The sequence below is a fragment of the Jaculus jaculus genome, chromosome 4 (genome assembly GCF_020740685.1).
Source record: "Jaculus jaculus isolate mJacJac1 chromosome 4, mJacJac1.mat.Y.cur, whole genome shotgun sequence".
In the NCBI taxonomy this organism is placed as follows: Eukaryota; Metazoa; Chordata; class Mammalia; order Rodentia; family Dipodidae; genus Jaculus; species Jaculus jaculus.
In genome coordinates, this window is record NC_059105.1 from 3,168,177 (window position 1) to 3,192,478 (window position 24,302).

At 47.4% G+C, this 24,302-nt stretch overlaps 1 protein-coding gene across 2 annotated transcripts in view; it reads right to left on the reverse strand.

Annotated features, from left to right (window-relative positions):
• LOC101616850 (ankyrin repeat and SOCS box protein 1) overlaps positions 1 to 24,302 on the reverse strand; it is an 89,052-nt gene that overhangs the window by 53,703 nt on the left and 11,047 nt on the right. For both annotated transcript variants that reach the window (XM_045146698.1, XM_045146697.1), the window contains exons 6-13: positions 22,611 to 22,682; positions 21,462 to 21,537; positions 7,671 to 7,691; positions 6,130 to 6,214; positions 5,651 to 5,734; positions 3,560 to 3,683; positions 3,345 to 3,381; positions 2,201 to 2,277 (exon numbers count right to left, since the gene is read on the reverse strand). In XM_045146698.1, the coding sequence (XP_045002633.1) occupies positions 2,201 to 2,277; positions 3,345 to 3,381; positions 3,560 to 3,683; positions 5,651 to 5,734; positions 6,130 to 6,214; positions 7,671 to 7,691; positions 21,462 to 21,537; positions 22,611 to 22,682 (576 nt within the window). The remainder of the gene's footprint in view (positions 1 to 2,200; positions 2,278 to 3,344; positions 3,382 to 3,559; positions 3,684 to 5,650; positions 5,735 to 6,129; positions 6,215 to 7,670; positions 7,692 to 21,461; positions 21,538 to 22,610; positions 22,683 to 24,302) is intronic.

Below are 24,302 nucleotides of genomic sequence, written 5' to 3' on the forward strand. Positions count from 1 at the left end.
AGGATATGCCTTCTCCTTCCCACTAGAGTATAGCCCTATAGGCTTTGGCTAGGACAGCCATCTTGTACCATGAAGTGCCTGAAAGAATAAAGATTTGGCATATGCACGTAACAGAATGAGGCAGAAAGAGTGTTGGGCGACATCACCTGGACTGTGGCCTTCAGACTTGATTCATCAGACAAAACACTTTCTACCTCATTGAAACTACTATTATTTTGAATCTTTCTTTTGTTTGCAGGCAAGTCTAATCCTGAAATATTACCAAAATAAACTGAAGAAATAGAAAAACAGATATAATTACTAAAGAAATGGGCTTGGGAACCAGGCATGGTGGCACACCCCTTTAATCCCAGCATTCATGCGGCAGAGGTAGGAGGATCGCCAAGAGTTCGAGGCCACCCTGAGACTACATAGTGAATTCCAGGTCAGCCTAGGCTAGAGTGAGACCTTTCCTTGAAAAACAAAACAAAACAAAAAACAAAAAAAAAGAAAGAAAGAAAAAGAAAGGGGCTTGGTAAATAAAGTTTGAAAGAGCAAGAAAGGTAAAAGGTTTAAGATCCACCACTCAGAAGAGGAGTACCAAGAGGAGGGACAGGTGAAGGTCACAGGGTAACCGGGACGGAGCAGGGCCAAAGTGCACGGAAACCCGGAACAGCAAAGGAGAGGGCAGCCAGTGCATTAATGCCGGGACACTCCTATGAGGCAGGGACTGGGAAGCAAACACTGGGCCCAACAGAAACCAGGAGTCCAGGTGACCTTGTGAAGTGTATGCAGTTGAAGGTCATAGCCATCCTGTGCCTAGATTCCCACTGAGCTGAATGTCAAGAAACATATGGCTCAGAGCCTGAAATGCTATCGTAATGGCCAATGGCTGAAAGAAGCAAACTTCCATCAAAGGAGGAAGCGGCTGAGACCGGAGTCGTCAATGCAAATGAACACTCCTGACCTGCAGGGCCTGAGAAAACAACATGCAGAACACATCAGCAAGGAAGTGAAGGAATTGCTACACATGTCAAAGCAAGGGCACGTGCCACACTCTTCAACAGTTGCCCTTGAAGCAGGGACAACACTCCTGCTTTTCTTCTTTTCTCTCTGTTTCTTTTGCGAATGCACAATGTGCTGGGGTGTGTGGGCAGTGTATGCACGCGTATGGCTTTGTGTGCTCACCTGCAGTGGACAGAGAAGACCATTCATTGCGTGTCCCTCTCCATCAAGTCACCTGCCAAGTTTTCCTCACAAAAATGTCTCTTAGGAGCCTGGAGCTTGCCATTCAGCTGGCATGTGTGTGTATACTCTCACACATAAAACTTCTAGAATTGTTAGCCAATAAAGGTTACTCTCTAAGAAACTCCTTCTGTTGATCCATATATTCAGGCTGGGTACATGGCTCAGTGCAAGTACGTGCCCGAGGGAGCCTGAGACCCCTTGAGCTCAATCCCCAGCATACGCATACACAGCGGACATCACCACGTATGTCTATAATCCAAGTCCCACAGGAGGTGGAGCCTGGAGAATCACTAGGACTCATTGGTCAGCCATTCTTAGTGAAAACAGCAGCTATGAGTGCCAGGCTCCATCTGAAGGAAATGTGTAGTGGAGCAATGGAAGGGAGCCCATGACTCTCTCCTCTGGCCTTGCTCTCACTCAGGCCCACAGGTATGCATATCTGCACACACATGTACATACACTACACACACACAGCAAATAAATAGATACTTTTTCTTACTATGTACAGGAACTACAAGACGCACTTATGTTTATGAGTGACATGTGAAGGACAGCACGTGACCAAGGAAAGAGCAGCGGCTGAAAGGATGCCCTGGACTCCCACAAACCACATCACGCATCTGTGAGGAAGACCCTAGGAAGGAGATACATAAGAACTCATACCTACAGCCAGGCTTGACAATCCCCAGCTCCTATCTTTGTGATGAGCCAGGGCAGGAGTTAGCCTGCCCACCCTGCAACAGGGCTGGGGAGGAGGGCTGGGCAAGACAAGAAGGAGAACAGTGGAGCAGACGCACAATGGGCCCCTGGCTCCTGAGCTCCCAGCCAGGAAGGACAAAGCCCCATGATCCCCAGGCCCCCTAACTGGGACAGGAAGAAGGACATTTAAGCATGCAAGTAGGCATTAGCAATTTAAAAAGATAAAACCAACCCTAACATCGGCAAAGATGGGGTTGACAGCACTGAGCCATACCTTCTCGCCAGGCTTCGGCGACGGCTGCAATTTTTCATAGTCTTTCTTAGTCTCCAAAATTTTTTTCACAAGTCCACCTGTTAAAAATCAATGGTTTTACATGAAAGCTTAGCCTCTGGTCCAAGAAACTACTTCCAAACAGCAGTAGGTTGGGGAAAATATCTTTTGTCTCTCTACAATAAAAAAAGCTTCATAACTTTATCTAGTAAAGATAGACTGCAGCACAATGCAGCAGCAGCTGGTGGGACTCAATGCATGGTAAATGCACAGAGTGAGGGCCAGGCAGCATGACAAAGATGATGACTGCGTATACACACACGGTGAGCGAGGGCGGGCGGAGGGAGAGGGGTGAGCACTGCGCATACACACACGGTGAGCGAGGGCGGGCGGAGGGAGAGGGGTGATAAAAATCCTCAAATCTTATTTCCACCATTGCCAGTAGAAGGAGGGTCAGTACAGGGGAGGAGGAACACAGGTCAGCACTCCCGTATTGAAGCACAGATGTGGTGGCCCACACCTGTGATACTAGCACTTGGGAGGCAAAGGCAGGAGGATTGACCCAAGTTTGAGGTGAGCCTGGTTTTCAGAGTAAGTTCCAAGCCAGCAAGTTCCAAAACAGTAAATCTCTGTCTCAAAAATAACAATATAACCTCACACCTCCTAATGGATCTTGTTTACACTTGACCTTACAGCCATCTGAGTATATTATGTAAATAAAACCAAAGGTGAGCTGTGTGGTAGACATGCCAGTAACCTAGGAACCTGTGACAGAAAGACAGACATTTCTAGGCTAGCCTAGGCCAAACAGCAAGACCCAATCTCAAGAGGAACAAGACCCAAAGTGTATAAACATACACATCAATGTAAAAAAATGAGAGTAAAACAAAATAAACTTAAGAATTTCAAGCTGACAGCAGAACACAAGGGAGGGGTGAGGAGACGCCGCCTGAGCGGAGCAGGCGCCAGTCTCAGGCCCTCACAGCACGGCGGCAGCGCCCCCTGCAGCAGGGACCCCAGCCGAGCCCTGCATCGGGCGCCGTTCACGCGGCCAGAACCGAGCCTGTGGTGGTCACCTGCAGCCGGCCTTTCCGGCGCACACTGAGCGCAACTCCCGCAAAGCCGTCAGCGCCCTCACCAGACTCACCGTGCTTCTCCTCGTCCTCCAGCTCCATGGCCGGCACCTGCGCAGGAAAGGAAGAGAGATCAGGAATGCTCAGCCCTCAAAGTCATGGTTTAGTGGACCTCAAAACAAGTAAAGTAGGGGAACTGACTGAAACAGAGAGAAGCTGTGTGTACATAAATCCTAGCCCAGTGTTGTTTGAGTGTGATTCCAAGGACACCACCCTGCAGTGAACTGACCATTTCAATCTCAGACATCTCTGAGAGCTGAGGGGCATCTTCCACCACGAACTGCTCATCATCCTCATTGTCAGAGTTCTGAGAGTCTATGATCACATTGGAGACAGTCTTGCCACTCCCTGACCTAAATAAGAAAGTTTACATTAGTTGTGTGTACCGACCACAGGATTTCATCAGCTCCACACATATAAAACACCAATGATCATTTGCAAAAAAAAACTGAACCACGAAACAGGTGTGAGAAAAGGGGAACTGCTGGGGACCACCCTCCACTACCCTGCCACACACTCCACGACACTCTGAGCTCGTGGCCACAGCCATCCCACTCTGCTCCAGCTGCTCCACAAAAGCCTCAGTGCTTGCCAGTTCCTTAACACCTGCTGGGCCCAGACCTTCACTGCCACCCTCTACCAGACGGGTTCCTTCTCCAAGTGGCATATCTCTGGCCAGGAATGCCACAAATGGTCCTGAAGACCAGGGCTGCCCACAAACCTCACCCATGCAAAAGCAGCTTTTCCAGGGCCCTCACTAGTCACTAGATCCACATGATGACCCAACCTCTCTCTCTGTTGAGCAGCTCACTTGCTTCTCTTTTCTCACTGGTCACTAGATCCACATGATGACCCAACCTCTCTCTCTGTCTAGCACCTCACTTATACGTCTCTTTTCTCACTGGTCACTAGATCCACACGATGACCCAACCTCTCTCTCCGTCTAGCACCTCACTTATCCGTCTCTTTTCTCATAGGTCACTAGATCCACACGATGACTCAACCTCTCTCTCTGTCTGGCACCTCACTTACTTCTCCAAGTCCTGCCAGCATCCTGGGCAAGACAACATCCAACAGCATGACCCATAAGCCCCGGACCTGCGGACCAGTGACCTCTAACCAAGACCCTCTCATGCCCTACAGCACTCTCACAGCATGGTCTTACCCGATGTCCCCACTCCAAACTGATTTTAGCTTCCCCCTGCAGAGGCACTTACAGCTACTGCATCCGCATCTTAGCCACAGACCTCAGACTCATACATTCTCCACCCATTCAGGCCTTCCTGCTTTCTTCTCATGCAACTTTTTTTTTTTCCATACAGATCTCATATAGACCAGGTTGCCTGCAAACTCATTATGTACTTTGGGGCTGGCTTTGAACTTGTGATCTTCCTGTCTCTACTTCCCAAGTGCTAGAGAAGAAGTGTGCGCCACCATACAAGGCTTGCTTATATAACTTAACATGGTCATGCTTTAAGCCTTCTCAATTCCCCTGCCCGACTATCACCCTGTAGCACTTAAGCACACACATATGTACATGTATGTGCACACATAAACACTCCATTTCCTCTGATTTCCTTTGCAGCAAAACTCCTACAAAAACGTGTCTTTGCTTCCTACCTCCACCAACATGCCAGTTCCTGCCTCATGTCCTATCAGAACCCATCACGATCAGCTTTCTGTTGTCTTTATAATTTGTATGACTTTGTATGACTTTTGAATAACTTTTTAACTTTCATGGAATTAAGCCTTTAACTCTTTTTGGGTATTGTTTGGGGACTAGAGAGATGACGCCGTCATTAAAAATGTTTGCTAATTATTTTAGTATAGTTTGTAGGGGTTTTTGTTGTTGCTGCTGCTGTTGAGGCCATGTCTCACTCTAACCCAGGCTGACCTGGAACACCCTGTAGCAAGGCTGGTCTGTGACTCAGGCACTCCTCCTTCCTCAGCCTTCTGAGTCCTGGGGTTCAACGTGGGAGCCACCGTGCTGGCTGTTGTCTACCACTCTTCGGTTCCTCTATGCCCCTCACTGGCTTAACGCTTAGAGTCTTCTATGCAGAGGACAGCTACAGCCCACACTCTGAGCGCGTCTGCATGCGGGCACGCCTACTTCCCTCTCGCCCACCTGGAATGCACGCTGTTCTATGGCTTGAGGCAAGAGCCAAGCCCTACTTTTCTCCGACATAAGTTTTCCCAGTACTACCTGCTGCACCCCACCATCTCTTGGTATATGCCCAAGGCTCGTGCATCCCACTGTCCCACACACTGAAGAGAACATGCGGCCTGTGTGATAGGAGCCTCCCCGCCAGGACAGCCTTACCTGTCCACCACCAGTGTCTCTGAGCTCTCCTGTCGTCTGACGCGGGGAGGGGCTGGCCTCGCACTCCCAGGCCGAGGTATTCTTCTACACCCAGATATTGAAAAAGCAGAAGAACAAACTGAAGCTCACACATCGCGAATGGACAAAAGAACCCCAGCTAATGGCAGCACTAATTCCCATACCTCCACCAACAAGCCAGCCAGGACACACTCTACGACATCTCAGTGACATGACACAGCTGTCACCCACCAACACGAGACAGACCTTAGCTGGTCTAAGCAAAACTGGTGCCCTGCGCCAGGCTCCATTACATAACCCAGGCACAGGAAAGTTATATATGTAGTTTGGACTGCTTTGTACAAATGACTCGTCATAATTTAGCAAATGCATTGAATAAGCAGCAAATGTCACAGCAGGAAGCACAGGCAGGCAGTGTCAGGCGCAGCTGCGCTGCCTGGGCACTGGGAAAGGACACCCACCTGAGGCTGGAGGAGAGCTCACTGAGCACTTCCGAGTTTTCTGGCACCTCGGGCTTCTCTTGGCCAGTAGGTCTGGCTTCTCCTTCTAAACGGGTGACAATCCAATCAGCAAATCGCAGAGAAACACAAATATTGAATTTAGAGGTAACATGCTTTATTCAAATATAAATATCAGTTAATTTAAATATAAATATCTGAAGAGACATCAATCAAATTGTTGTAAATATAAACAAGTTATCTTTTCCTCCATTGTTTTTAAGAAGATTAAGCAGGCAGACGTCTGACATACAAATGTCATGAATATCTCGGGATATTCAAACCCTGTTCATGCAAACTGGCTCAACCACTCAAAATGCAGGCCGAAGAACAGGCGCATCCACTCAGCCATTTTCCTTAAGGGAAATGAACCCAAGCAAAGTCACGGGCATGTGTAGCTGCACTTCTGAGAAGATGCCCACTGTCACCACGCGGGAGTGACAGCTAGTGGCTAAGTACGTTGTAGTCTATCGCACACCCCTCATCATCCTAACATGCACTTCACAAGACGGCACGGGGACATTAGCAATTACATATGTGACCACATGTGGCGGTCCCAGGAGCAGCTCACTGAAGTTATAAGCAGTGCATTCACTTTCTTCACACTTGGCTGTACCTTTACACTACATGCATTGGATATGTGACATATTATTCTATAATTTTTATAAACAGGACATAGTTTTTTCCCAATTTGATAGAAAGATTTAACTAGCAAATTACAAACCTAAACTATTAAGACAATAGAATTTATCACATTATTTTTTAGGGCTGGAGGGATGGCTTAGTGGTTAAGGTATTTGCCTGCAAAGCCAAAGGACTCAGGTTCAATTCCCCAGGACCCACATTTAGCCAGATGCACAAAGTGGCACATGTGTCTGAAATTCATTTACAGTAGCTAGAGGCCCTACTGCGCCCATTCTCTGTCTCTCTCACACACACATACTCTCTATCCCCCTCCCTCCCTCTTTTTCTCTGTCAAATAAATAAACAAATAAATAAAACATTATTTTTCTAAATTTTATTTACTTATTTACACTTGTGTGTGCACATGTGTACATGGGCATGCCAGGGTCTTCTGCCACTACAAACATTTAAATGCACATCCAACTGTATGTAGGCAGTTGTGGAACTGAACCCAGGATGGCAGGCTTTATAAAGAAGCACCTTTAACCAGTAATCTCCCTAGGCCCCTATCCCACTATTTAAAGTGAAAAATTTATACTTTAGAAAATAGTAAAATTGAATCAGAATCTAAACATTAGAAATAAGCTTTTTTGAAAATTTTATAAAATATAAAATCTATAAAATATAATCTTTTCAAGATTAAAACAATATAAGCGCATGTATAATCAATATGCAGGATAAGAACTTATGTTAACTCTCAAATTACATAGTATATTTCTTAAAGCAAAGGGACTTTCAATAGCACAGTTATGAAGCACAGAAATGTTCTCATTCACTGACATCAGCATGCACAGCCACACCACACATTAGAGCCATCTCACCTGCATCACTGGGGGAATCACCTAAAAAAAAAATCAGAAAATTAACTTTTATGTTAGTATATCATCTGAGCAGAATTAGAGAAAATACACCATGAATAATTGGGGGTATCTACTAGGAAAAGAGGGATTTCCCTAGGGCCTCTTTTTCTAGTATCTTACCACCACTGTGTACTATTTTTTTTATTATTATTTCTTTTATTTTTAGAGACAGAATTGGCACGCCAGGGTCTCAGGCACTGCAATTGAATTCCAAACACTTGTGCCACCTAGTGGGCATGTGTAATCTTGCATTTGCCTCACCTTTGCATGGCTAACTTGGGAGCTGGAGAGTTGAACATGGGTCCTTAGGCTTCGCAGACAAGTGCCTTAACTGCTAAGCCATCTCTCGAGCCCCATTATGTACTATTTTTAACTAGACATCACAAGCACCTCCATATTAAAACTGGCAACAGGACTGTGAAATGTTTCAGAGAGAGATGAAGCTAGCGCACAGGAGGGCAGCTGGAGGAGCCACGAGACTCGGTCCAGGGCTGCTGTGGCAGCCCTGTGTAGCAGGCTGCACTTCCACACACAGACGGGGATGGAAGCAACAAGCTCAGTCCATCCTACAAACCTGAGAGCAGGCCCCACCCCCGCCCTGCCCGCTCTGGGAGGAGACACCGTGCACTCTCCCAGGGTCCCCTCTCAGCGCTGTGCTGGCTTATGCAGTCACAGTGGGTGAGGGCAGAAGCACGGAGGAGGGTGGAGTCAACAAAGGTCAAGGCTGGGAGTGTGGCCAGCAGCAGAGCTAGCTAAGCATGCACAGGCCCTGGATTCTACGCCTAGCACGACAGAAAACAATGCTTAATCTTGGTCCCACTTAACACACAGGAATACATCTGTAGCAGGGCCACCACTACATGAATTCCCACGAGAGCCAAGGACACCATGATGGGGAACAGGGAATAATACCTACTGCTCTAGACATGAACAAGCATCAGTGCTCCTCAGCCTCTGGGGTCTGCCTCCCACACAAGGTTTTCCTGTGAGCACCCCAGAAGATGGCGTGTGGACAAGGGGCCTTTGGAGGACGTAGGACCACTTGGGGCAGAGGCAAGGAAGGCGCTCTGCAACTCTGCAGCTAAGGAGCCCCTGACGAGGCAGTGGTGAGGACCAAAATAGGGGCCACAGGCAGGGTGGTGTGAAAACAGCAATGGGACCACTGGCGGGACCATTTGGGGCCCAGAAATGAGAGAAGGGGTAAGGGACTCTGCTCCAAACAGGGACTGACTACTGAGAACAAGAGGTGCCAGACATACACATGTGATGGCACTTGGCTCCCCTCAGGTGTCTCAAAAATGAGACCTCTTTCCTACACTAATTCTACAACTCTGCCAAATTAACACAGCTCTTTAAATCCTTATGTGACTAAGTCATTCTTGATAGAAAAGATCACCAGCCTCCACTGCTCTACAGTGAAGTCTAGCTCCCTCTTCAAAATGGCAGAACCTGACTGCTCACAGGCTGGCAGGCTCTTCTGGTCCTCAGGTCACCTTTAGTCCTTCCCACCCACCCTCTCCCAACAACTCCTGTTGAGTGTCTTATTCATTCTGTCCTGGCAACCTCAGCTCAGCTCCTATGCTGACACCAAGGCAGGGCAGGGGCCACTCTGACCCTGTTCTCCAATGTACTCCCTACCCTTGCCTGACACTCGACAGCCCTCAGACAAATGCTGTGTGTTTGAACTAGCAGGCAAACATCAGGTGGCACCTGGCCACACCCACCAGCAGAAGCCCAGCTTGTTGGAGGCTTCTAGGCTTTAAGAACAGGTTTCAGGGCTGGATGGATGGCTTAGCGGTTAGGGCATTTGCCTGCAAAGCCAAATGACCCAGGTTCAATTCCCCAGGACCCACATAACCAGATGCACAAGGTGGTGCAAACATCTGGAGTTCGTTTGTAGTGGCTGGAGGCCATGGTGCGCCCATTCTCTCCCCCCCTCTCTCTGTCAAATAAATAATAAAATATTTTTTTAAAAGAACAGGTTTGTGTGTACTTTACCACAAGCCTTCTTGAGCTGAGGAAAACGCTGCTGAAGGAACTGAAACCTGAGACCCCAAGAGCATCACAGACCGAAGACCAGGCAGGAAGTAGCCTGGCTGGTTAAGGCCTACGAATAAGAAGTGGCCCACAGGACTCTGAGAAGTGGTCCTGGATCCTACTTCAGGGATATTCCTGACATTTCTCCTGTCAAAAAGCCCACTCCGGCATAGGAATGTTCTGTCTGTACTACCAAGCAATGACTCTAGCTGACACAAAAGTCACAATGTGTCTTCCTTGCCATGTCCGACTCCAGGGGATGCCTCAGCCCTGGCTGCACCCTGACAGCTAGCTTCCTCTGGCGTGCTCAGTCTCCTCCCTCTGACTAGGCATGAAAGGGGGGCATTCTTACATTCCTGCTTTGCTGCTGGGTCTGCCTCAGCATTCCCATGCCATAGACTGAGTTGCCACCTGAAATACTAGTTCAGTTAGTATTCATTTTTTTTGCTCCTGACACAAAATAGTTTTAACTGGTGACTAGGGCTGTGATGGAGGGCTGGTGAGCAATGGCCGGGCGGGCATGGCACACACTTACTCATCCATGGCCTCCCCTCTGCAAGTTATATCAACGACTGACAAAGGCAGCTTTCCAATGTTCCTCCCCCACATGTGGCTCTGGGACTGGCACAAAGGAGAAGGCACCTGACAGTAAGCAGGCCTTATCTGTATCCACTCAAAGCCAGCTGGAATCTTGGGACATTCCCATCCAAAGCAGACTGGTACCCAACCCCCATTGCCATTTGCTCCCAGAAACCAGACCTGGAAATTAAGTTGACTACTTCAAAAAAGTAGGAGGTGCCGGGTGTGGTGGTGCACATCTTTAATCCCAGCACTTGGGAGGCAGAGGTAGGAGGATCACCATGAGTTCGAGGCCACTCTGAGACTACATAGTGAATTCCCATCAGCCTTGGCTAAAATGAGACCCCACCTCGTAAAAGCAAAAAAAGAAAGAAAGAAAGAAAGAAACAGAGGTAAACAAAAATATTTTTGTCACAGTGCATAGTCTTATCCATAATGAATAGCCCCCAAACATTTGTCTACCAATTACTAACTGATGCTCTGGAGTTTACAAAAAAAAAAAATGACAAAATAAAACCAAATACATGAGAAATAAAATATTTTCTTATTAAAAGCCAAAAGGGCAAGGGAGGTACTTGCAGAACAGGTTTTGAATCATGGGGGACCGACGTAATGCTATGCACAGACCCATCAGAGGACCCCCCCACTTTACAGGAGAGAAAATAACATTGGAAAATATTTTCTTTCCGGAAGCCCAGCCTTATAATTTCTTAAAGCTATTCAAAGAAATAGCTGACATCAGAATCTGCCTACCATCAGCCATCCCCTTGCTGCTTTCTGTACGACTACAGAAAATAGGCGTGCATGGGTTTGAAAGGCAATTCTCCTCAATGTACAAGAATGTTGATGCACACAGTAGGGATCAACCAGTGAAGAGTGAACACGGGACAGTATGATCTAAAGATGAGCACATGCCTGGCTACCACATGTTGATCACCAACACCCTAGCATCCTAAGTTGTCACAATATGCAGGTACAGCATGGTCTGACTGTAGTCAGAGGCCATTGGGACACTGCTTCCTTTTGGCAGTTACAGGCAAGCATCCTATTCCTGAGCCAAGCCTCTAGCCATATTTTATCTTTTCAAAGCTCCACTGCTGACATCCTTTCTCTCTCTCTCCCTCTCTCTCTCCCTCTCTCTCTCTCTCTCTCTCTCTTTTTTCTCCCAGACAAGGGTTCATGAAGCCCAGGCTCAATATAGCTAATGCTGCCCTTTAACTCCTGATCTTCCTGCCTACATCTCCCAAATACTAGAATTACAGGTGTGCCCTATCACACTGGGTTTCTACTAGCATTCTTTTTATTTATTATTATTTTTATTATTATTATTATTAGTGAGAATGAGAGAGAAAGAATTGGCACACCAGGGCCTCCAGTCACTGCGATCAAATCCCAGACAAGTGCACCACCTTGTGCGCATGTGCGACCTTGAGCTTGTGTCACCTTGTGCATCTGTCTTACATGGGACCTGGAGAGTTGAACACGGATCCTTAGCTTTCACAGGTAAATGCCATAACCACTAAGCCCTCTCTCCAGGCCTTTAATAGCATTCTTAGGTAGTCTTTAGTGAATTGCAAATTCATACAAGTGGAAAGAACATAGAAACTGACTACATATTCATTAGTGACATTATAATCAATTCTCAATCACACAAGGCTGATTAATCAATTTGTTGAGGAGCATTTTTTAAAAGACTAAATAATGCACTTATTAAAAATTGAAATTACTGGGCTGGAGGGATGGCTTAGTGGTTAAGGCATTTGCCTGCAAAGGCAAAGGACATAGGTTTGATTCCCCAGGACCCATGTTAGTCAGATACACAAGGGGGCACATATGTCTGGAGTTCATTTGCAGTGGCTAGAAGCCCTGGCATGCCCATTCTTTCCCTCTCTCCCTCCCTCCCTCCCTCCCTCCCTCCCTCCCTCCCTCCCTCTCTCTCTCTCTCTCTCTCTCTCTCTCTCCCTCCTTTCCTCCCTCCCCTTTTCTCTGTCAAATAAATAAATATATAAAAACAAAATTTTAAAAATTTGAAATTACTATCATCTGACTTGACAATCAAGGAATCCTTGCCCTCTGCTCCCTGGACCTACATGGTTACAGGCAAAAATATGAACTCCACAGCCAAGATGCTGCACTTACACCTGCAAGTTCCTCGCCTATCCTGAGCTGCAATGTGCCCTCCCTCACAGAGCTGTGGTAAGACTCAACAGGAATACGTGTGTGAAGCAAGAAACCAGAGAGTAGGTGCCTGGCTTGAAGATTCCAGCTCAGCTAGTAACTGGAAAACACCAAGTGGGCAGCTGTCCATAGCACCTCTGCAAGCTCACAGGCACTACCAGCATTCTGCATAAATTTCAGCTGTGCTGAGGAACAGTTAAATATGATCACATAACCAATACTTTTACACCACAGAAACATTTTGAAATAATTAAAACAAAGCTTCAATTTTACATAATATCAGAGATGAACTTTACTGAAAATGACAAATTTTTTGCTATGTAGGAGAAATGTCTGTTTTATTGTATTGTATTTGGAGGCAGAAGTATTTAGAGACAAATTATTAAGGTTTTAAAAAAATTTGAATTCACTCATAAAAATACGTAACTAAGGTGAAGTAAATATAGCAAAGCGAGAGGTGCACGGGAGCTAACTGCACCGTCCTCTCTGGTGAGAGGTGCACGGGAGCTAACTGCACCGTCCTCTCTGGTGAGAGGTGCACGGGAGCTAACTGCACCGTCCTCTCTCGGTGAGAGGTGCACGGGAGCTAACTGCACCGTCCTCTCTCGGTGAGAGGTGCACGGGAGCTAACTGCACCGTCCTCTCTGGTGAGAGGTGCACGGGAGCTAACTGCACCGTCCTCTCTCAGTGAGGAGTACATAGGAGCTAACTGCACCGTCCTCTCTCAGTGAGAGGTGCACGGGAGCTAACTGCACCGTCCTCTCTCAGTGAGGAGTACATAGGAGCTAACTGCACCGTCCTCTCTCGGTGAGAGGTGCACGGGAGCTAACTGCACCGTCCTCTCTCAGTGAGGAGTACATGGGAGCTAACTGCACCGTCCTCTCTCGGTGAGAGGTGCACGGGAGCTAACTGCACCGTCCTCTCTGGTGGGAGGTGCACGGGAGCTAACTGCACCGTCCTCTCTCGGTGAGAGGTGCACGGGAGCTAACTGCACCGTCCTCTCTGGTGGGAGGTGCACGGGAGCTAACTGCACTGTCCTCTGTCAGTAAGAATTGTGCAGGTGCTCTACCTTGCTTCATTTTCTCATAATAAAAAGCTTAAGCTCACTGGAGTAATGGCTTATGTGGTTTGATTCAGATGTTCCCCATAAACTTAGGTGGTCTGACTGCTAGGTTCCCAGCTGATGGAGATTTGCAATTAATGTCTCCTGGAGGCAGTATATTGCTGGGGGCAGGCTATGGGTATTATAGCCAATGTTCGGCACACTCTCCTGTTCCTGTTGTCCACCTGATGTTGGCCAGAAGGTGATGTCCACCCTCTGTTCATGCCATCATTTTTCCCTGCCATCCTGGAGCTTCCCCTTGAGTCATAAGCCAAAATAAACCTATCTTTCCATAAGCTGCTCTTGGTCAGGCAATTTCTGCCAGCAACGCGATACTGACTGCAACAGCTTAGCAGTTTAGGCACTTGTCTGCAAAGTCAAAGGACTGAAGTTCAGTTCCCAAGGACCCACGTATGCCAGATACACAAGATTATGCATGCATCTGAGTTTATTTTCAGCGGTAGAGGCCCTGGCACGCTCATGCTCATTCTCTCTCTCTTTCTCTCCCTCCCTCTCTTCCAAATAAATAAATAAGTTTTTTTAAAAGCTTAAGCAAACAAACAAAAAAAATGAGGCAAAGTAGGCAAAATAAAGGTATGGCTTAATGTTCCATAAAAGCTTACAAATGTCTAACAGGCACAAAAACAACGCATGCCACAGATGCACTGCCACAGGGAAGGCAGCCAGGCATGTTGGTCACACCTATAATCCTAGCACCCAGCAGGCTGGGGCTGGAGGGTCCCTGTGAGTTTGAGGCTAGCCTGGGCTACAGGGTGAGTTCCAGGGTGAGTTCCAGGTCAGCCTAGGCTAGAGTGAGACCCTGTCTCAAACAAAAACAACAAGGAATGCAGGAAGAAACTGTGATGGTTTGAAACAGAAATGGACTCCTCACTGAGCTCTTCAATTCACCTGAAAAAGCAAGATGATAACAAAACCCACAAGCTCTCTCCCAGCGACCCACAGGGCAGCACAAGTCAGGCCGGCAGTGGCATGGGGCTTGCAGGGCCTGGGCAGCCAACACAACACAACACAGCACAACACAACACATCACAACACAACAGGGCCACTGCTCTTCTTAAGGATTGAGCTTACGTTATTTTCACACCTGTAGAGAAGACCTATAAAGTGCTCAATATATGCAGAAAGAACAGTTTCGGTGCATTTCAATCCTTGATCCCACCTCTGACTGAGCTGTAGCTCACCCACCGTGGCTGTCAGTGAAGCAGATGCCATTCATATGCAACCTGTAGGCCAGACACTGAGTGAACAGACAGCAGGTATTTCACAACCGATGCAAGGAGGAATACACTGGGATGTGGCTCAGAGAACCCACAAGCTTGATCAGGGCAGGAAGTGGGAAGAGAAGTAGGAATTGTCCACTGGTCTTAGATAGGGGGTCCTAGCCTATCTCAGCTGGATTGGCAGGGCTGCTTCTAAAGCTTTCACCAGTATCCACTTCCCTCTCCTGATGGTGTCCTCCCTCCACCCACAGGAGCCACAGATGAGAAAAGCTCCCCATGAAATAAAACATACTATCATAACACGGGACCAAAGGGTAACACACCTGCCCATGTTGGCGAGGTCTCACCAGTAAGAATCAGTCAGCTCCAATGCAGAACTCATATTCAGCCATCCCATACTGCTGAGAAGCGTGTACAGTCACCCTACTGTACCTTCCCACTGAGCCTGTGCATAAGTGAGGGGCGTTTGGGCCATTCTGCCCCTCTCCAAGATGTGAGTTCTAAAGGAATCCAGGCACACAGGTGAGCGCACCATCACTCCTGCTATGCTTTTGTTATTTTACAAAAACAGGGAAGATATAAGGCAAATGAAACCTTGAAACTGTTTATCTTGTACAACCAAACCTGGCACGATTTTTTTTCCCTTGAGTATAGTCAAGAATTCTGCTTCTGACCAAGTGTGGTGATGCATGCCTTTAATCCCAGCACTCAGGAGACAGAGGTAGGAAGATTGCCATGAGTTCAAGGAGACCCTGAGACTACATAGTGAATTCCAGGCCAGCCTGAGCCAGAGTGAAGCCCTACCTCAAAAGCCAAAAAAAAAAAAAAAAGAAAGAAAGAAAAGAAAAGAAAGAAAAAGAAAAAGAAAAAAGAAAAGAAAAAAATAATTCTGCTTCTGAAGTACAGCTCCCCCAGTATGCCACAAATGCATTTTAAAGCCTTTATTGTGAAGGACTCTTAATGGAACAAAGAAATGCCAATAAAGATATAAAGAGTAATGTTTCTATGGAGCTACTGACAAAACTTTATAAAATCCCAGTATCAAGATTAAGTGTCTTGTCTTCAATGTTACACACTGTGTACACCCACTGTACACATTAAACATGTACATGTTATACATACAGAGGTATGTAGCTGAGTATTGTGGCTCATGCCTGACATCTGGGAAGCTGAGGCAGAAGGATTGCTACAAATTTGAGGTCTATGCTACAGATAAGACACCATTTATCAAAAAAAAAAAAAAAAGCATGAAAAGATTAACTTCAAACTAACTTAATAAAATTATCATATCACTTAACAAATTAAGTCAAACTGAACGTGAGTCAAGTCATATCAAATCTTAAATATCTCTTTTTTAAATTCTGGTATTAAAATAGAATAAAAATAATTCATAACTACCTTGAGATATACACATTTCATAGCAACATAGTGAGGATTTAAACTAAAGGATACATTTTTCTTACCTACTTCTGGAGCTGTAGTTTCCTGATCTGGCTCATTATTTAATCCAGACACTATGGAGTCTAAAATTTTAGTTGAAATATTATCCTCCTTCCTTCCTGACATAAAATAGTTAAGAGCAGATTAAAATCCTATAAAGATTTTTGTATTTGGTTGGTTTAGTGGGATTTACAGGGTCTATTGCCTCAGTCACCAATAAGCTGCCTTGTCCACTCAATGGTTACCTCTCAGGGATCATAGGCCGCCCCCAAAAGACTGCACAAGATGCCCTCTCCCCTCCCCAACAAGTTCGCCCCTTGGCATTGAGGACAACCACTCTCCAAGCCTTCCTCCAGTGTGATGAGCATGTTCCTGATGCCAGATCCTGACCCTCCGGCCTATGAGTCTGGTTGTTTCAGAGCTTCTTTCTCTTTCACACTCACAGTGTGATAACGCACAACACCAATGCCACACTCCCAGGAGCACCTCACTGGAAGCTGACGGTGCTCAGGTTTGTCTCACCGCTGGGTTCTTTCCTCTCCCTCACTATCCACACCCTGTAGTCTTGCACACATCTATATACACCTCTGCTTGAGTGTTTCCAATATCTCAGAGTTGGTGTGTCCCAGAGATCATGGCCCTGCAAGGAAGCCCACCAACCAGCCTCCCCAAGCCTTTCATTCCAATAAGCAGCACCGCCCCAGTGCCCAGAGTGCCAAGGGGGCCTTACCTCAGCCCCAATCCTTTCTTTTTTATTTTAATATTTATTTGTTTATTTGACAGAGTAAAAGGGAGACAGCGAGAGAGAATGGGTGTGCCAGGGCCTCCAGCCACTGCAAACGAACTCCAGACATGTGCGCCTCCTTATGCATCTGGCTAATGTGGGTCCTGGGGAATTGAACCTAGGTCCTTTGGCTTTGCAGGCAAAGGCCTTAATTGCTAAGCCATCTCTCCAGCCCCCCCTCTCCCTTCTAATAACAGTCTCCTAGATGGATCTCCCCAAGCCCCTCTCCTTTCAAACAAAAGTCTATCAGAGTCATATCCTCACCCTAAACCACCTGCTCCCTCCGTGGCTCTGGGACTGAGTCAGCAGTACTTCTCATGCTGACTCACCACCCGTCTCATCCCAATACCAAGCTCCTTGCTGCCTCCAGCCTTCATTTCTTCCCTCCAGGGTCAGAAGGAGGTCCTTATAAGATACAATTAGGGCTGGAGAGATGGCTTAGTGGTGCAGGCGCTTGATTGAGAAGCCTCCCCAGAGGCCACATAAGCCAGACGCACAGGTGATACATGTGCACCACAAGGTGGCCCGTGTGCACACGGTGGCACGTATGTCTGGAGTTTGACTACAGTGGCTAGAGGCCCTGGCTCGCCAATATTCTCATTATTTTCTCTCTCAGAAATTTTTCTAAAGGCAAGTCTGTTGGGCTTGCCTCAAAAACAAAAAAAAAGTTACAAGTTAAATCCCAGCTCTTTCCTATGCAAAATCCCCCAGAACTCTGCAACCCATCCTCTAACCACTGCCTTTTCTTTCTACTCCTGCCCATGGCTGGAATTCCACTGTGTAGACAGGCAAGCTGGCACCTGCCCAAGATCTCTGCTTGGAGTCCCCGCGACAGCTACCAGTCTCCTGTTCCCCAGTAAGCTCTGAACAGATGTCCTAGCTCAGCAAGGCCCTTCCTGCCTATGCCTCCCCTTCTTGCTTCACTTTCCTTCAGAACTGTTACAGGTGCACACTCCTCGCTTTCCCGATGATTTGAATTCCACACGGTAAAGAAAGGAAGGTGCAGTCCAGGGCTGACTTAAGAGTAGGACAGCCTGTGTCCTCCTGCCCCGTCCACTATGGGCAGAGGCTCCACCGTCATGTAGGGCCCTGTGTGACCACCTGTGGAGCTCCATGGCCAGTGACGACCCAGAAGCAAAGGGCCAGGCAGTAGACAATTCTGACACAAACACCCATTCTGCCTCACTGCAGCTCACCACCTTCCAAGCTGCCTCACAGCATGTTCCTACTTAGCCTTATGGGAGAATGCATTATGCTCCTTCTCAGGGGAAAGACTATCTTCAGTGGCTCTAGAGTCCCTTCTTCCTGACATACAACTAACTATACACTGAAAATAGGCATTGCATTTAACACAAAATGCTGCACAGTTAATAGACAAATGAGCTCACTGACTTAGTTTCCACTTCTGCTGCAGGGCACTGCTTCAGCAGGTAAGATGACTGTATTCTTAGGCAGGATGTTTTTCAAGTGCAACAGGAACTGTAGAATGGCATTAAGAGTCCATGCATGTTAACATGTGTGCCTACAACACCTCAAACTCTACTGATACAAGGCTTACCTCAGAAGCAAACACAGAGGCCCACCCCTTCAACACCTCAAACTCTACTGATACAAGGCTTACCTCAGAAGCAAACACAGAGGCCCACCCCTTCAACACCTCCGGGCCTGGGTATTTGCGCGAACGCTGACCCAGTCAAGGCAGAGGGTGCAGGGGTGTGGCTGTGCTGGGGACAAGCCTGTGGGGTCGCTGTCCAGCCCACAAGGCAGTGAAAAAGGGTCCACCAGGTGCTGCCAGCTCGGTGAAGCCCACTGTCATAAAGCCTACACATCCCTAACAGTCAATTTTCGTGGAGCTCATAGAAAGAAGAGGGGGAGGAGCAGAGAAGGGGAAAGGAGAAGAAGGGGCTGATACAACTGTGCTTAGAAACCATAAAGAGCTGCGGAGCCGCGACTAAGCAACTAGCCTGATATGAGACACTGTTAAAAAACCAGTAAGTACCAGTCAGTCACAGTGGCAGATGCCTTTAATCCCAGCACTCAGGGTGCTGAGGTAAGAGGATTGCTGTGAGTTCTAGGCCAGCCTGAGACTAATTTCAGGTCAGCCTGGGCTAAAGCAAGACCCTACCTTGAAACAAGAAAAAAAAAAACCAACATCTATAGACTAACAAGCACGTCAGAGAAGCCATGGAGCAGAGCTGGAAATAATAAGTGATGCGTTCACAGAGCCCAGCACCCAGCAGCTACGGCAGGAGGGTTACAGTGAAGCCGGCCTCCGAGTGTGAGGCCAGCTTGGGCTACATTGTGAAACCCTGTCATAGCACATGTGCGCACTTCCTAAAGAAAAAGTATCATTTCCCAAAACAGCTAAAAATATCACAAGGTTATCACAATCACCTTGACTGACTGCAGACACCTCGGCACAAACCCACACATCTCCCAGAAGACAGAAAACATCTACCAGCGTCCCAAGCTAAGGAAAACTGTGGACGTAAGTCAGCTGAATCTTGACAAGTCAGTCTGTTTTGTTTTTTACGGGAGGTGGGATGGTTTGAGTAATAAAGTGATTTTAAATTTTGAATAAGCAAATAAAATAGCACAGCTTAAAATCCCTTGTTTCTTTTCAGAATCCAGATAGGGAGCTGCTGCTCAACACATTGGAATAAGGAAGCAAGCACACTCAGAAGGTGTCCAGAGACAGGGAGCACGGATGACTAGGAAGTAAGTTATTCTAAAGCAAGTAAGTCCAGGGCCTCACATTGTGCCACGGGTTAAAAGAAAGGGATAATAGAAAAGATTAAATATAAAAATGTCTGATAAAACAAGAATGCTCAAGTCTCAAATCTCTGGACAAATTTCCAAAACCTATATGTACATAAAATATGAAACACTCAGGCAAGTCAGAAACTAAACCAAGCATAATTAGCAGAAACAAGCTCTAAAATAAATACAGAAAATGAATATTTGAAAGTTGTGAGGTAGTGTAACATACTGGGATGCATACAAAATAACACAACTGGACTCCAAAAGAGGTGAAATGTCAGGCTAACAAGGGACAGGCAAACCTGAGGCCCAACAAACCCGGCACACAAAGAAAACTGCCGTCCCTCCAGGAACTGTATGTCCACGTCCACCTACCAAGTCCAGTTACCGGTAAAACACTGGAGAAGGGCAGGGCGAGAGGCACCACGCATGCTGGGGACGGGCAGGGTGGTGGGCACCACACACAGCAGGGGAGGGGAGGGAAGTGGGCACCACATCTGGAGGCGTAAGTGGGGAGGCAGGCACCACACGTGATGGGAAAGACAGGGTAGCAGGCACCACACACGTGGAGCTCTCATGCCGCTGGCTGCTCCTTTGCGAGTTTCTTCCACAAACAGCACAGAGAGGGCAAGGGCTCTGGCTCACAACTAGCATGAAGAGTCACACTTATAAAACAAGTTTCACTGCTAGGTGAAAATTCCTACTACTATATCCCTGCTACTGTTTACCTTACACAGTTTAGGAAGAACATGATTCAACAGGGACTCTTGTTTATTCAAAGCCACTGAATCCCTCAACCAGAGTTTAGCATCCACACCACGGGTCCATGGAACTCATACCTCAACCAGAGGTAAGTCTCCACACCACACCACAGCTCCCCACCACTTATACCTCAGCTCTACACCACTCACATCTCAACCAGAGGTATGTCTTCACACCACAGTTCCACAGCACTCACACCTCAACCAGAGGTATGTCTTCACACCACAGTTCCACAGCACTCACACCTCAACCAGAGGTATGTCTTCACACCACAGTTCCACAGCACTCACACCTCAACCAGAGGTATGTCTTCACACAATCCCATAGCACTCGCAGCTCAACCAGAGGTAAGTCTTCACACCACAGCTCCCCACCACTCACACCACAGCTAGAGGAAGTCTTCACACCACAGCTCCCCACCACTCATACCTCAACCAGAGGTTAAGTCACCACACTTCCCTGTGACTCTCTCATCCTGATTGCAAGCCCCAGACCCGGCTGTGAGCTGCCCTCTCGGCATGACTCCATCTGTGAATGCATGAACTGTGGCTGCCTGCATGCATTCTATCTACAAAGGCAAGAGCAGGAGCCAATGAAGCCATGATGATGACAAACACTTCCGCGATAGAAACTCTTACACATTCTGGATTTTAACACAAATCTCTAGTGCTGTGAGCTTGTACACATACGCACACATCCCAGGAGATACGCGCGTGTAGAAGCCACAAAGGCCCACTATTTCTAGCCCGCTCATTCCCAGATAGGAGAGGCCTGTGTTTTTGCCAGGAGTTCTCTGCTACAAGACACTGCCTAAGGCAAAGAAATGAAGTCCCATATCTCAGCTACACACAGAATCAGCTTTGCAGTACCTTCCACAGAATTCTTGGATCGCCATTTCGATGTTTTTGATGTCAATGACCTGGATGCTCCTATGCAACTCTCAGCCTTAAAGAAGAGAAAGGACAATTAGGTGATGCATATGCCCAGCAGAGCCAGCAGATCTACGCTCACACTCTGCTTATCAGAGTAGACAGGAACAGGAACAAGTCGATGGACTTTGGGAGACCTACCAATACAATGAGGCTAAGCCCTCAAGACTGAGGGAGAACCAGAAGGAAGTCCAACATCCTTCACCCCAAACACACATCTGTTTCTACAGCTCCAGGTAGGCCATCACCTGACCTCACCTGGACAGTCTATCAGATGTGCTTGAGGACCCACCTCTACTGCTACACAGTCTTAAGGACACAATATACTTGGAGAACTATGCTCTGTAAGCAGGTGACATCCATCCCCATACACCAACAACCCACAGTGCATGTGCCCAAACTAAGATGCAGCAGTCACACAAGGTAAGACAGTCTGATAGACCCACCATCATATATACAGTCCATCATGAACAGAGATGTGTCTACATGGCACATGACTGTCCTTTACTGCAAAACACAATTCTGCATAGCTCTGAAAGTACAACCTACCCTGTGTTCTAACAGAACAGAAGTTGGGGAGCAGTACACCTCCCGTCTCCATATGTGGGCAGAGTTCCAGTCTCCCCTCCCCAAGCAGCCCCGATGGCCTCCTTGTCCCTGCTGCAGCCTTCTGCATCTCCCCTGTGAATACTTCAGGTTGTGTTATGAAAATTGACTTTAACTCTTCAGTGGTCCCCACTACTTGGGATGAATCTACCCTCCGTAGGGGTGGTGGGTCATGACTACCACAGCCCAGGAAATACATTATAGGCTCCTAGACGCATCAGGCAGGGCTTAGAGGGTCCCTCCAACTAGCTCTTTCTCACCAACTGAGTGATGTGACCCCTCTTCCAGATGCCACCTCTACCCTGTCTCCCAAGTGACCCCTCATCCATTTGTGCACCACACAGCACACTTGTCAAGCAGAGTTGTAGGCAAACCTAAAAGGGCCCATAGAATAGCACCCCACCTGCCCAGCAGGTGCTCCCCACCAGGCCCAGCAGACAAGCATGCACTGTGACAGCCCAGCAGTGAACTGTTCCTTATTACCTCTGCATCTGCTTTGGAGTCTTTGAAAGATCCATCCAACGTCTTTCTAGAAGTCTCTCCTGAGCTTGCTGACTATAAGAAATATACATATTGTTATCTTCAAACTTTAGAATTATTGAAATCTACAAGATCTAACAAACCATAACAATTAAAGGAACAAAACACAAGAGATGGTTTATCCAGCCTTCCTCATCTCCCCTGTGAATGCTTCAGGCTGCATTATGGAAGCTGACTTGGACACTTCAGTGGTCCCCACTACCCGGATGAAACTACTCTCCACAGGGGTGGTGGGCCATGACTGCGCGGCAGCCCAGGAGACACATCGCAGGCCCAGATTCATCAGGCAGGGCTCAGAGGGTCCCTACGCAACAACGAGTGACAGATGAGGTGACCCGCCCACAGGGAGCACTGCCACTCTGCATCTGATCAGCTGCTGTTCCTCTGCTAGTGAGTGCCGAGTCTCCTAAGCAAGTGCAGAGGATCAGGAGACTCCTGCGGGCAAGGGAACACCATGACATGACATACCTGCCAACCGAGGAAGCATACCCAGGGAGACACGGGGACCCAGAGGTGGGGGGAAGGTGATCACAAACCACTCCTCCCTGCTAGTGGAGTAACTTCACGATGGAATGACTTCAGAGTTTAGACAATGCATGCTGACAGTTAATACCATCCTACTCCCTAAGTCAGTTCTCCAAAAGACACATCTGTACACAAGGGGGCATACTGTCATCAGTAAGATGTCAGAGGATGTCTGTTCAATATCTGAGCAATGAAGCCTGCATATAAATGGATGGTAAAGGGATTGATGGGTTTCAGTGCAGGTGGGACTGGTCCATGTTACCCTCATGCCCTCATGGCCATCAAGTTCCTGCCCTTTCAGAGGCAGTTAGACAGTGGCCAGGCCCCACAGAAGTCCGAAACCGTGTCTGGGCTCCAGTGTCACCCTGTAGCCTTGCTGACTACACACATCCCACATTTCTTATTAGCACATTTGAAGGAGTGTGAGGACACCTCCTCCTAGAGGAAGGGAAGGGAAGGGCAGGGGTGCGAGGAGGCCAAAAGCAAGTGGCTGTGGCAAAGCCACTTACAGCTTGATTCTCTTGCTCCACTGAGATATGCCACCCCAAAACTGCTCCACATGTCCCTGAGATGGGGTCATCTAGATGTCTCACAGCAGCCACCCTTCCATGTACTTCTGGCCACAGGCAACTACTGTTTCCCATATCACACAGCTCAAGAAAGATACTCTGAGACTCTGCAACAGAAGAGCCCAGGCAAAAACCACTAGGAGATACTTCACCACGCTCTCAAGTACTTTGACAGAACCTTCGTTCACAATCACACTTGGCTCTGATCCATTTCCCAACATCAGTGGCAAAAGCTTCTCTGAAACTTTCTTTCTGCCCATTTAAAAACTAGTCACAGCACCAGCAGCTTCAGTGAGCATAATGTGGGGATGCTCAATTGGTCAGGAGTCCTAGAGAGCTGGAGAAGGTTAACCCACCCAGGGGCTGCCTCACTCAGAGTAAAATACTCCAGAATAAAACAGTCATTCTCAACTAGCAAGACAATGAAAAATACTTTCTCTTAGATGACTAAAAAGAAGCAAAGGGAAATTCCTCTCTGATTTCAAAACTCACAAAAGAACTCAGCTTTCACAACATCAGTCATAGGACACATTACTCCAGA